Below are 14,901 nucleotides of genomic sequence, written 5' to 3'. Positions count from 1 at the left end.
TTTAGGAAGCCTGTCTTATCAACCCAAGCTTTGTCTTGAACCCAAAGTTCAATTTAGAGATGGAAATTCCACCAAAGCCTACTGCTGTACTCCCTACCTTTCTAGTTTGGAAATGTGCCCATCAAGCTGTAAATAAACCGGAGAATGAATATTAAACTGCACTGCTGGAAGACAGTAGAAGAGTAGAGAATAGAGAATTGTAAAGATTGGAGAGACTGCAGCAGACATTCCCTTGTACCTTTCTAACTGAGCCAAGAAATTGTGTGCTGAATCAAAACGAGTTTCCTCATCTTACTCTTTCTGTTGATGAGAATAAACAAATGGAATATCCACTTGCTACAGAGAAGTCAAAAGGAGGAACTGAAGCAGTTCCAATAAAGCGGATTGCCTGGGAGCAGCAGCTCCCCCCACTATGTAGTAAAACCAAAAAAAAAGGAAAAAAAAAAAAAAAGCCAGAATCTATTTTTATGGGAATTCAGACTGGCAGCAGCAGCAGAAACAAAGCACTGTATTGACACCAAAGTCAGGATAAAATCAGTTACTAGGTGCTTCAGTGTTGAAGCTTTGGTTGCAAATTCTGTCTCAAGTCTGGTTATCAATTACCTTCTACTAATCTGTCATATTCCTTAGCACACTCAACCTGTGAGTGGCTTTCATAAGCAAAGGCTTGCAACGATTATGAAAACAGTTCTTATGTAAATTGTACTTCAGTGTATACAGAATTAGACCAAAATGCTACTGCATGCCTTTCAAAGAGGGACAGCCGCAGACTGAAGGATCTCACTTAATCTGAGTTCATGTGCTAACTTTTTTACCTTTTTACCTTGACACGGGTGTACCCTTGGAGTTTCAGAGTTTCTATTTAAACCTTTTGTCTTCAATATACCCTCTAAATCTGGCTGGTGCAAAAATTGAAATGTATATGGCATCAGTGCATAGGCTTAGCCTGGCGTGCTGTCATCTTTTTTCTTCTTTATGCAAGAAAGTAAAGTGTTCTAATGGAACTGGAACACTGCATGTAACTCTTTCAACTACTAAGAACTGTCCAGTTCTCATCTACTCATGCACTCACACAATTACAAAGGCAAATATCCAGCACAGTTCCATTATGAAGCCACAGTATTTTAGAACTTACTTCAATACAGGTATAAAAATAAGTCACAGAGGGAAAATATGAAAAACACAAAAGTAGACAGGAAAGCAGGAAACTTTATAATGCACAGGAACTAACTACTTGCATCTGTTGTTAGGAGTCTAGAATCTAATTCATCTCAAGTTGGTTTGGTATTTGTTCCTTACAAAGCTATACTCATTTGAAAAACAAACACACACACACAGAGGTATCTTTAAAAGTCACATTCTAACAACCCCCACTAGCTCTTACCATATTAACAAAGAATGATAGATTGCAGAACTAACATTTTCCCTGACAAAAGTACTTGTTTTGTCTTGTTCAACCATCCCTGAGAGACCAACATGAATACAGCACCACTGTTAACTAGTTGTCACTAGTTGTGACAAGAAGTTATCCTCATGAACATAAGGTCAGTGGTCTGTCTACAGGACAAAGTTATTAACCTTTGACTAGCTAATACCTGAACAAAAGAAAACAGAACAGGGAAATGGGCCTGTGTGTGTACCTTCAAGCCAACCTGCATCCACCAGTGCATTTGCTGCAATTCCCTTGGCCTGTATAACCTGAAGTGACAGTTGCTGCTGTACAGCTACAGTCCCACAACTGAGATTCTACAGTACTGTGCCCCCACAGTCCCAAACTTAACTTTCTTATACAGAAATTTGTTCTAAACTACTAGGAAACGCTGCTCTGAAAGCTTTACATTGCTCAAGCAAGTTCTCCTGGACTTATTCCCACATAAATACTCTAATTTGCTTTTGTTATAAACAGATAACTTCATATTCCCACCACTATTAGGAAAGCTGCAAAACTATGTGTGTTAAAACAATAAATATGTATACACACACACAAATCATGCAGGAATAGAAGGCAGGATTCTTTCCAATTAGGTTTTTTTTAATCAGCTGGTGACTTTTACACTTACATTCAAGACTTTCAGAACAAGTTTAAACACACTTCATTGTTACAAAGTATAAACTGAAAATACTTATTAGTAATAAAAACATTTTTTGATCTTTCATGTCCTCTCCATCTGATAACACTATGCAAAGAACAAGTAAAGCAGCAAACATGCAGCACATGTTCAGCATACCTTATTCTTTCTCAATTATTTACTCTGGGGATCACTAAAAAGACCAAAAAGGGAACCCAACAAGAAAGCCACCTGCCACATACATCACCTTGAACTTCCTATTCTCCCACTCTCACTCAAAACAGTCTGAAGTTAATTCAAAAATACACAGTTTCCCACTTATACAGGAAGAGCCCGTATCTCTTAAAAACATTTTTGTTTTATATAACAGACAAGGTGTGGTGATATTACAGTAAGCACTACACCTTAAGACTAAATATTACCACACCCAGGTGGACTGAAGATCTTCAGGATCTGTATCAAACCATACAACATTTCCTACGTGTGGGCTTGTTCCAGAATTGAACTTCCAAGGTAATTCTCAACTTCTACAAATCTAATGATTTTATGACTTATATCTCAATGTAGGTTACAATATAATTGCCATAACAGATCCTTTTCAGATCTGCCCATATGCATACAATACCCTGCTTTCACACCATGTCCAACTGTCATGAGAAGATGGACTAAAAAGCAGACACAATCATAATCTAATAGTACTAGGGGATGAACTTTAGACAAACGAAGAGAAAAGAAGGAATTCTAGCATTCTATGACATTAGTCTTTTTCATTCAAGCAAATACTCAAAGAACAAATAATAAAGGAGGGGTTCTGACTGGCTCAGTTGATCTTTTCTGTCCCTCTGCCACACAAAAACTTGCCAGTACAGCACCAAAGTGGATATGGAAACTGCTTAAGCCCACAGTGCTGCCTCAAAAAAGCTGATACTTTAACTGTCACCCCTTTCTCCCATACAAGTTATTAATAGTCAACAAGTAAAATATATTTGCCTTACAGACTGTGGTTGCACTACTTTTGTCAAGCAAGCTCCCACTTACCTACCTATAGTTATAGTTCGAAGTGGGTAACCTACAGGTGCTCACTCAACTGATGCTGTAGGAAAAAGCTACTTGATTTATAGGATCTTAAGTAAAAGGTCAGTTCGATCCAAAACTAACATGCAATTTTAAGATAAATTAGCTTTGTCTACCTGCAACTTTACAAATTGCTACGCAAATACTTTCAGCTGTTGGTGTCTTGAAATTAACTGCTCTACCATCATAGCCCTTTATAATGAAACACTCATTTCCCTCCCAAATAGAGTTACTAAATGATTAAAAAAATAATAATGTAAAAATGACCATAATATACACAGTAAGGAACTGTGTAAAAACATTCATTTTGGTAATTTCCTAACATCTTGTGGTTTTAAGGTTGAACAAGTAAACTGATGAATAACCAACTGCAATTGTCAGTTGCTTCAGCAGCAACCGACATCTCTTGTTCTTCTTCATGTCTAGATTCGGACGGGGATGAAAAGAATTAGAGGAAAGTTATTAACCATTATTTATTGCTTACCTCTAAAGAACTGCAACTGATGCAGAAAAGTCATCTTGTAACCCACCTAAATGTTTTTAAGCATTTTTTTTCCTTCTACCAGGTTATCAGCAATAGTGGTATCATTAGCATGTTTTACAGGCTATTTGTATTGCAAAACCTAAAAATCATCCTCAATGACTTGGATATTCAGCACCACAGTGCTTAGCATCTCAGAAAACATCACTGCTGTTTGCTATGCACACTGCCAGGTCTCACTGTAGTTGTCTTTCACGTCGCCTAGGTGGAATCTGCTCTGTTTGCAAAGCTTCCTGAACCGTACAGAATGGCTCCACAGTTTTGTCTTACAAGTAGTAGCTCAGGAAGTTTAATTACCGCAAGCAGATCAGCTTATCACTGTATCTATCACCTCATTTAAACAGTATCAATATCAATTCACATTAAAAGCTAAACCATTCACCTAAATATCAGCACCAAGCATGCCCTACTCTACCATATCAGGAGTAGTGCCTCATCACTATATTTCTCAGCAAGAGAACCAAGCTTTCCCAGGACATTAATTTTACTCCTCAGTAATGGTTGCACCCTAGGTAACTTTTCCCTCCAGCATACACCTGAAGCAGGAATCTGCTGCAGGCCTGCACTGATTTTAATCAGCGACACTATGATCTCAAGTGTAATACATTTTATTCACTTGCCAAAAATCTCTGCTCGGCCTGACTCATAGTTCACGTATGCAGTATACAAACGTCTGAAGAAGTCGTGTAAAAAGCACATTATCTCTGCCCAGGAGAATTACATCAAACAACCTCAGGAGTCAAAGGTGATGGTGCGATGCAGGTCCTGCAGCACACAGCCTGTCTGGCAGTGGCTGATACAGATAACTTAAAGCACTTGTCAGCTCCTGCACTGGTATGGGTGGAGCAACACCGCCAGGAACCTATCCTCCACCCAAGCATACTTGGGCTGCTCCTGTTTTAAAGCTGATTGATAAAAGCTTTTATTCCACAGTTTGATGCTAGTTTATGGCACATTAGTCAGTGTTGAGTTCACAGCTTTTGATTCATCTCAAAGCTCACGGGGTTTACAAGACTTCAGTATAAAGCATGAACAATTTCTGCTTTTAAAACAAAGTATGAGTTGCTCCTTGCAGGATGAATCACCAAATCCACTTGCTCTCTGATGAAATAAGCTCTCTATCACCTCCAACAACTCGGTTTTTAATGTTTCTTTCTCCTAATCTACTTTTAAAGACAGCATCACACTCAGACGACAGCCTCTTTCCAAAATTTAGTCGGTGGCTAAGTCGGGTATCTGTCACTGAACAGCTACCACACAAACCTGAAACGAACTCGGTAGTAATGGAACATGCTTTTAGCATGGCACTAGCCACTACATGCATAGAAGTAGTTCTACTTCTGCTAATACTAAACTGATATGCTGACATATTATTAACTTCTTACATTGGCCTTGTTAACTTAAAACATTGGCCATGTTAACTTCTAGTTAGCCAGTGATCTAACAGTTAGGAAGCTCCACAAATCTTGTTGCAACACCTATTTTCAAGCACTGATTCATAGAATTACAGATGTTTGAAAGGATCTCATTCCTTGCTCAGTTTAGTCCAAAATCCTGCCCAAAAAGCAGGGTCAACATGAAATTCAAACCAGCCTGCTAAAGGCATTGTCCAGGTTTCCAGGTCTTGAAAACCTCCAAGGACAGGGAGATTCCAATGTCTCTAGTCAACTAACGCTTAATCTTCCTTCAAATTACTTTTTCCCCTTATACTCAGTCTCTTCCTCAGTGATGTCTCCTGCTCCTTTTTATGATCTCTGTCTCCCACTCTTCTCCCATGAACTCATATAAAAAACCTTGGCTTCAACTTCTCAGCTAAAAACAAGAGCAACTTGACAACTGATAAGACTTGGGGTTCACCTAAGCGACGCTCTCTATGCCAAATTAGACATGACGCTTTGAAGCACCTACTCATTTCCTAGGTACCAAACAGAATTACATACTTCCCATGTGATACTGAAGTGTTAAGGAGAGCAAACAACATCTATGTTAAGGATTAACCAACACAGGAATCCCAACAATCTCCCTGACAACCTTAATTTAGTCTGTTTCCCCTCGTATAACAAGCATACTTTCAAACAAGCAAAACAAGCCCATTGCCAAACCCAGTTAAGAATGTAACTGCTCACTGCCATCTCATGCCAGCTTATTCTCAGGGCTGGCATGAGATCAGATGACTGTTTGCCAAAACAATTTATTTTTTTCTGCCCATTTCATTGTAAACAAAAATAATGACAAAACCACTAAGCACCCATTCCACCTCCAGTCTCGTGCCAGCAAAAAAAATCAATCAGAGCTCTTTCAGCAACTGTGACGTGTCCAGGTACTTAGAAAACAGCCATTAAATTTTAGAAAAATACTTCTGTTTTCACACTCTTAGTATAAAACCCAGAACTCTCATTGTACAGTTCTGTCACATTCACCAAATTATATGAAACTTGAATGACACTCAAAACGACCTAAAGTAGGAAAAAATTTAACTAGTAGTTCTAATATAGCCCATATTCAATTATTTAGGTGCTTACATGTACATAAATTATCTTACAGAAAAACACTTTAAACCATCATTTCTTTTCTAGCACAGATACTCTCTTGATAGCCAAGTCTTGCTTCCTGTCAGGCAGGAATAAAAGCCACTGATAAGGCTTCAGTCCTTAAAAAAACCCAAACAAAAAACCACACCGAACCACTCTGCTTCTGCAGGCCAAGCACCATTGCCCAACTTCTAGTTTCAGAGGGAGAGCATGGGGAAAAAAAACCATCCACCACCTTCTTCTAGTCTCTCTTCCCTAAAAATAATGACTTCAGCTTTCCCAGCTCCCTGTCATCTAGAACCGTTTTTAGTCGATCATATAAAAATCATTCCCCTAGACTTCTTTGCAATGACTTGCCTAATTTCAGCTGCTATGCCAGGAACTAAAAATAAACCCTCTGTTATAAGTAGTTGCACACCCTCTCCCACCAAGCCCTTGTTCAGCACTCCACTTGATGTGTGAAATAAGTTCTAGAAAAGAGACACACTCCTCTCAGCACACTGGAATTATACGCAACACACTGAGAAGAGTGCTGGTTGATTCGTCTCTGTAACTCTACTGAAACTTGATGAATTAAAGTTATGAAGCTGAACCAAGAGAATCTCCACACCAAACTCCAAGAAGCTTTGCATACAAACTCAGCGACAACTTAACACTTGCGCAAATAGCAAGGCTTCTCTTACAGAAGTCCCAAATATACCTTCATCTTATTTGCACAGTGAAGAGAACAGGGATGAGGTACAAGTCAGGTCACCCTGAGTACCTAACCATACTGCTAGCCTCACCAGAACCAATTCCTCATTCAAAGTTAAAGCCAGCAAAATTTAGTAAGATTATTCTCCTACAGAATGAATGAAGCCTTTCCCTGTTACAGTCTTGTTTTTCCCTTGCAAACCCATGGCAGTGATTGATAAATCTGGCTGTCCACTCACACTGCCTCAACTTAAAGTCACACCTGAATCCCATCCCTTTTCTTCCTCAGTGGAAAGTCCCTCTCTGTGTCACTTGCACACACTGTTTCTGCACATCATGTCCAGAATGGAAAACACACCTACTTTCCCATTGAACCCATTCATTGCATTGTATCATCAGAGGCTAGCCACTTGATCTCAGGGCAAAACTATCTTGTAAAAGGTACCCAATTCAAGCAACACACCACTGCTCCAATCCATTTTGCCGCTGGACTATAATCATCCCCTCAAGAAACAAAATAACTGCATCTGACAAAGTCAGAAATCAACATAATGTACCTGTTCCATTGAATGTAACAACCAAAGTCTACTCTAGTGATTCTAGAATAATTGCAAAGAACATGCAAGGGAACAGTTGTCCTGTTCAACCCAATTTTGAGCTCATTTCATAGAATCACAGAATGGTTTGTGTTAGAAGGGACCTTAAAGATCACTTAGTTTCACCCCCATGCAAAGGGCAGGGACAATTTCACTTTCATTTTTTAAATGACGTATTTCTTTCAGAACAAAGTGTTCTCTACTAGAGCAAAACTCAAATGTGTGTCCACCGCTTCCCACAGAAGCACTTTCCTGCGTGAGTTTTAAAACAAACCTCCTCAGGCATCTTCAAACAGCCTTCCTAGTTCATTTCACTAGGAAATAGTAAAGGTAGTATCAACATAAACAAACATCTTGTTTATCTGAAGACATTGGTTTTTATTTATCCTACCCCAGGAAGTATGAGTTTGTTTTCAATAGCACCATAAAACAAAGACATGACACTTGGTTACCTTTTGCTAAGATACACATGGTCACTTTCAACACAAGTATACTTCAACTTATTCAGCATTACTGCTTTCTGTCATCCTGCATAATATTTGTAAGTTTCAGCAACTTTTCACTGCCTCATTGGTTACAAAGTTAACATCTTCCCTACAAGCATTCTAGCTCGGTTTTCAGTGACAGAAACCCCACAGTTCTCAGGCCGAGCAGCCAAAGGCTCTGCTGCACCGTATTGATGAAAGGAACACCAGGTGGGAGTACTTACATATTGACTTAGTTTTACCAGTTTCTGTGAAAACCCTTGCTCAGATTAAGTAAAGTTTGGAACTCGTACTCCGCTCAGTAGCAGAAGTCAGGTACGCTTTAAGTATCTGCTACACTGCTGCTCTTGAAACTCCACCAGAGATCTGAGCTAAAATGACTTGATTCAAAGTTAAACAAGTAACTTTAAGTAACAGAAGCAAACAATTAAAAGGAAACACTGTCATATTAACTGGTTTTGCTGCTATTGTATTTATAAAGTGAGATACAATCCAGTGCTGTCAGCTTTGAAATGTATCTATGTTTCAAGTTACCAGGTCTATAAATAAAACTATCTTCTTCTAAATCAAAAAGCACGGGCATAATGAACAAACTCTACAGTCCTAAAGAGGATTTGTGTGCTCAAGAGCTTGTCAAATCTTTCCCAAAAGACTGGACAATATCCAAACTTATTTTCACATTAATTCCGAAGTTCACTTGGGAAGCACATCCTTGGCATCATACCCACCAGCGTTCCGAATGATTCAATACACATAGGAAGAAATCCAAACCCCGTGCTCTTTCACTCAAAAGGTGAGCAGAGCAGAGGTCACACCAACAGGTCCTGCTCACACAACAGCGCGTTACCGCACCTCTCCCCAGGGCATGGTCCAGGCAGTGCCCCGCCGAGGGTTCTGCCCTGCCGGTATCACAGCCCGCACGGGGAACACGGGAACTCCCGGCTCCTGTCAACGACCACCCCCGGCGCGTTACCGCAGCGAGGCCTCAGCGCCCGCACGCCCCCCTCCAGCTGTCACCTCCCTCCCCAGAGACACCCAAAAACCATCACGGAAGCTCACAGGGATTTTAAAAGAGAGCCTTTAATTCCTACGAGCCCAGCCGCAGCCTCCCCGCCCGGCCCGGCCGCACGCCCCTCCGCCCCACGCTCCCCACTTGGAAGCACCAAGACAGCATCCGCGCCTCCTCCTCCCCCGCCTTCCTCCTCGTCCCCAGGCCGTGCCCTGCCCCTCTCCCAACCCCACAGCTCGCTCACCAGCTTGGGCTTGTTCCGGCTCTCCTCTTCCGCGGCGCGCCCGCTGCGCTTCGGGTTCATCCTGCCGGAGCTCAGGGGCTCGTCGCCTCCGCCAGCCCCCGGCGCCGCCTGACCCTCCATCCTCCTACGGGCTCTGCGCCCCCACGGAGCAACCGCTCTGCCTCACCGTAGCCGCACCCTCAGGGCCCCATAGGACCGACCCGCACCACCGGGCGTCTCCCCGTCCGTCCGCCCGCAGCCGGAGCAGTTCCTGGTGCTCTGCCCCGCCGCCGCCGCCTCCTCCTCCCAATCCACCGCCTCAGCGACACCGAACGCCTCCGCGCATGCGCGCCCTCCGCTACCGCGCATGTGCCGCCGCGGCGCGCACGCGCGGTTGCGGCGCGAGGAGGGCGGGAGGCTGAGGCGGGGCCGTGCAACCCGGGTAGGAAATGGCGGCGCCCGCTAGAAAGGTGAAGTGAGAAGCAGTGCTGAGGCGTTCCTCAGGGCGCTGGGAGGACGAGAGTCGCCCTTTGGTGCTCTATCGCACCCTTTCAGAGGGCGCTGCCCGGTCCGCGGGCGGGCAGAGGGCTGAGGCGGCGGGGGTAGCACGGCTGTGGAGGAAGCGGGACGGCCGGTGGTTGCCGTGCAGGGCGTGTGTTGAGAAAAGCCTTGTCTCCATCGGACCTGCTTCAGCCGCCGGGCCCCCTGTGGGGAGTGCCCAGGCGCTTCACACACAAAGCGCTTCCTCCTGAGGTGGCTGTGACTTAAGTGTGGTTCCCTGCGTTTTGTGTCTGGAACGCGCAAAAGGGATAACTGCGGTGTTTGAACTATTGTTACCAGAAACAAAAGACTTGATTTTTGTTCTCTGAGATTTGAGAACGCCAGTCCCCATTATCTGAGTCATTTACACGTGCTCATGGTTCACAACAAAGAAAAATTGCTTAAACCCTTTCTATGGATTAGAGAATTCCTTTGGCTGAGCCTCATTGTGTGAACTGGAGATCTGTCAGCACTGGTGTATCTGGATAATGGAAACAATGATCGCATGCCTGATGATGAGAGAACTCGACAGAGGTTTTCCTATTAATACAGTCATTTTTGAAAGAAAAATACACATTTTGTGTTGATAGAGCTGAATCTGTGCTTGTTAAGTTATACTGAGAAAATGGTCATGAATGCAATCATGTTCTGTTGTTTTGGTGGGACAAGGGCAACCCACAAATCTTTGGAGTCCCAAATTAGATACAAATGTGTTATTTGATTGCCCTCTAGAAAAGGGGTTTAGCACAGCACTGCTTCCACAGGGGGCTTGGTCTCTTAAAGAGGCAAGCAAGACCAGTACAGTGAAACTTCCCCATCTCTGTCTGATACACACACAGTTCAACATGCCTGAGATTCACATAGCTGCTGCATTTCTTGTGGCGCTCTCAGATTTACCTGAGTACTGGATGGATTTTTTTTAATCCACCAGCAAAAACCTGTTGATAAAATCCGACAATAGCAGCTTTCAAATGGTAGGTCTAAAACTTGCAAGGGTCTTAAAACCTTCACAGCAGAAGTTAGGTGATAAAAGAGGACACCTCCATCAAACTTCACAGTTCTAAGCCTTCCTTTGGGATAAATCTCTTCGTTTTAGTACATGTTTTCCTTTAATTTTGCTGATTTTGTCTAAGTATTTGGCCACAGTTTATGCTATCAGCTTGGCGACATGTAACTTTGGAATTCTGAAATTAAACAATCATCATGAATTTAATCACTTGTTTGCAGTGACAGGCAATATGTTATGTCCAACTACATCAGTTTGTAATTCATGGTTCATCATTCTACAGCAACAGTTTAACAACAATTGCCAATTTCAGTTAAAATTAAATGCTCAGATCTCTTTTTTCTTCCCTTTAATTAGCCTAAATGGCCATTTTGTTTTCCCGTGCTGTCTTTATTTGTCTGTATTAAGCAGCACCCATAACTGGAGCAGAAAGGTCAGTCATTCCAGAGTCAGAGAAAACAGGGAGTAGTTTCCAACTGGCTGACTTCTCTGTGCACAAATTTAAGAGTTTTTAATCCAAACTCCCTAGCTTTATTTGCTCAGCATAACGCTTAGGTGTTCCACAGCTTGCTTTACCCAAATTTTCTGCATTTGCCACAATACTACTCATACTGCTGTAGCCAGGTCTTCTTCAGTAAAACTTTTGCATTGAACTGACATTTAATGTTCCAGAGCAGCAGGCAGAACAGTACAAAAATACTTCGTGGTATGAGTGAAAACAAGTGCACGTGGCAAAAATCCAGAAAATTGAGTAAATACATTTTTGGGCATTGAATTAATTTAGGTTTTGATGGAGGAAAACTCAGATCATGTGCATGATCTTAAGCAAAAATGTAAAAAAGCAAAAAAGCACTGAAGTCAGGTTTAGGACTATGCATATTACATTGAAAAGAAAACACAGACATTAACTACTTTTAATGTTGGTAAGCAATAATAACTGTACCCTTCTCTAAGTAATGGAGGCAAGACAAGCAACCATCAAGCTATAGCTACATCATGTGATGAAAGAGCTACCCCACGAGTGCTCTTGGTTCCTCTTTTACTCCTGCCACTTGTGTCTCCTGGGACAAATGGCTGGTTGGTTAGCACAGTTATGGTCACTTTCGTTTAACTCCAACTTTAAACATTTTGCAAGTCTCCATGTAGTGTGCTGAGCTGTGACTTAAATATACAAAACATTGCTATGGGGATTTTTTGGAGACCTGCTTTTGAATAGATTACTCTAAATCAAGGATCGGTAGATCTATTTCACAGCCTTCTCAGCCAAAGTTCTTTTGGAAAATGTTTTTAGTCATACTCCAGATTTTTTCCCCAGTTTCCAGGACCAAGAAACAAATATTCCATGTATGAGCCGAGGACATATAAGCATATAGACTCCGCAGGCAATTCTAAGCACATGGAGTGAAATAATGCAACTAGTCCAATTAGGAAAATTTAAATTGAAAAGCCCCCCCACAACAAAACAAAATAAAACCCAGAAAACCACAGCTCTGCTTAAGGCAACCAGACAAACCTCAGATCATTTTGGCAGTCAGTTTGCAGTGCAGTAATTTGGCTCATTTCCGAGAGCAACGTAGTATGGCCTGAAGGTGGAAGCTAGTAGTTGTGCAAACTGTTCTTAACTTGTCTTCATCTCTGAAGAAAATGTATTTTAAAACTATACATTTTACAAAAACAGCTTTTAATTTCACATAGTTTTTAATTTCACAACGTTAAAACCATGTAAGTAAGAAAGACCACTGTTATGGAGATGCCAACATTTCTCCTTATGGTTTCACAGGTCATCTTAGTAACATTCAGTTACATAACCACAACTCACAATGACAGAAAGTGGCAAATGTGCATCTGTAAGAAAAAGAAAAGTCACACAATTGTCTTAAAGCAAATGATCACAGACTGATGAGCATGAGTTATTTTGAGCCTCCCCAAAACAGGTACTATTTTGTATCTTAATTGGAACAAAATAGGCCTTTGAAGATGACTGGCTGACCCAGCAATACAAGAACTTAGCAGTCTAGCACCCTCCCTCTAAACATCTAAAAATACAATCATGCAAGGTGCAAGAAGATATGTGCTCCAAGTATATCTGGAAAAGAAAAGGATTCTGGGTTTATGAGATTTTGTAAATTCAATGATAGAATTGCCATTTGCCAGAGAAGGCACAGGCTTCTGCTTAATAACAGTAGTTTTAAACCAGCTGTAGTTGACTCAGCTGGTTGAGATTTCAGTCCTTCGGAAATGTTCTATCCTCCAGGTTTCTAGTATTGAAGAAGAAAGTTAATAATGTTGAAGTCTTTGACTTAACTGTATTGGGGGGAAAAAAAAAGAAAAGAGGAATTGTTCTGTGCACTACCACGAGAGAAAACACAGTATTTAACCACAAACAGGAGGCGTGCTGCTAAGTCACCCAGTAGTACATTCCCCAGCTTCTCATCCAGAAATTCTATATCATTAACGCAACCACTCTACCACAGAAAACATAACACAATCCTTCTAGTACTCCTGCTGAGCTGTAAGCTTTCTTCAAACTGTCTTGTTTCTCTGCCTGACCAGTATCATCACCACAGTCAATTTTTACTCTCCTGCCCATTGTTTTTGCAGGTTTAGTTGGAATCTATTTACTTTTAGGAGTTTTAAAAATCCCCAAATTTATCTTCAGAAGGAAGTCAGTCTAAGATTATCTGAGATTGTCAGTCTAAGGGCAGGAGAATGTGGTAAATATTAAAAAAGAAAATCACAGGGTATATAACTTACCTTAACAGATAGGAAAATAGGATTAGAAGTATTAACTACCAAGCAATGAATATCAGTGAAGAACATTATTTGCATATGAGTAGATATTCCCTATTGACAAAATAACCTCACTTTCTAAAAAAATACTTTCTTTGGCCACTTAATAGATCTGATTCATTTGTAAACCTAAATCCAGTGAAAATCCACTCAGTGATAAGATAATTCCAAGAAATACTTATTTGCTAAAGCTTTATTTAATCTAACTCAATAGTTTCCTGGCCTGTTAGAGGCAATGATTGTACATTCTGTAATGTTCTGTAAATTAAGTCACAAGAAGTTACTAGCATATTTATACAAAACTTGGTAGTGATTTGAAGGTACATTAAGACATCCTATACTAACCATTAAAACAAAGTGACAGATCATGTTAACAGTCATGAACAATATCACAAATGTTAATTAAAAGCACAGCTAATTGTGAGCACTTCTGTAAATGGATAAGGGTTACAGCTTCAGCGAGGTGAATTTTCTGTGGCTACAGCTACATTCTGGTTTTAGCCAGCTGTGAGATGACTGCCCAACAGTTCACTTCTTAGGCTATAAACTCTTCAGTTTTAAGTCAGCTTAACATTTTGCCAGTACTTCTGTAGAGGAAGAGGAAGCTGACAGCTTCCCACCTATTGTTTAAAAACAGTTTTCACATTGCATATGTTAGGGAAGTCACTTACTCTGTGGTCACAGCAGAGCTATAGTTCAGCTTTACTTTTTATGTCCAGTTCTAATTTAAAACCTAAAGCACTGGAGCTAGATGAGGTGTGGTGTTGTTAAACAATACATTAAAAGTATGGAGCCGCCTTGTGCCAAGGCACTTTCATCATTAAAATGACTGAGATAAATCCAGAAATAAACTGAATATTGGTTTTAATCTGAACTAATCTTTAGTGATTTTCATTTACTCCATGCCAGAGTCCCCTAATACTTAGGAATCAAAACATCAGTGTGCTTTTTAGGTTTATATTTTCCAATGCATTACTTGTTCGTTACAAGCATTTTCCCTCTTTCAAGCAATTCCCTAATTTAGGTGAATTCTTTTTTCCTCATTTTCTGTATTTTGACCACTTAGTCTATAATTCTAGATCACAACTAGGTTTATCTTGTCCAAATGATTTTTTACTTTTTATTTTAGGTTTTACCAGAACAGTAAGAAAACAGCATTCTTGCCCCATCATTTTTCTTGAAAAAAAATGCACAGGATAATTTCAGAGGGTGATGTAAAAAAATAAGTAGGAAGAAAACCCTTGTCTTGATTTTGGGCTTTTCCCACAGGAAAAACAAAACAAAACAAACAACTACTATATGAAGTAGATGATAGAGATAGTAATTAGTTAATAACTAATCCTC

At 40.8% G+C, this 14,901-nt stretch overlaps 1 protein-coding gene across 8 annotated transcripts in view; it reads right to left on the bottom strand.

The window, feature by feature from the left end:
* DIAPH2 (diaphanous related formin 2) overlaps positions 1-9,551 on the bottom strand; it is a 233,921-nt gene extending 224,370 nt beyond the window's left edge. For 4 of the 8 annotated variants that reach the window (XM_030498240.1, XM_030498235.1, XM_030498237.1 and 1 more), the window contains exon 1: positions 9,243-9,551. In XM_030498240.1, coding sequence (XP_030354100.1) covers positions 9,243-9,362 — 120 coding nt within the window. In that variant the 5' untranslated portion in view covers positions 9,363-9,551. The remainder of the gene's footprint in view (positions 1-9,242) is intronic. The other 4 variants (XM_030498239.1, XM_030498241.1, XM_030498236.1 and 1 more) reach the window with 3 other exon arrangements.
* Positions 9,552-14,901: the final 5,350 nt, after the last annotated feature.

Source organism: Strigops habroptila, chromosome 9, assembly GCF_004027225.2.
Source record: "Strigops habroptila isolate Jane chromosome 9, bStrHab1.2.pri, whole genome shotgun sequence".
Taxonomy (NCBI): Eukaryota; Metazoa; Chordata; class Aves; order Psittaciformes; family Psittacidae; genus Strigops; species Strigops habroptila.
The sequence above is the reverse complement of the archived record's forward strand: the minus strand, read 5'-3'. Positions and strand labels throughout refer to the sequence as shown.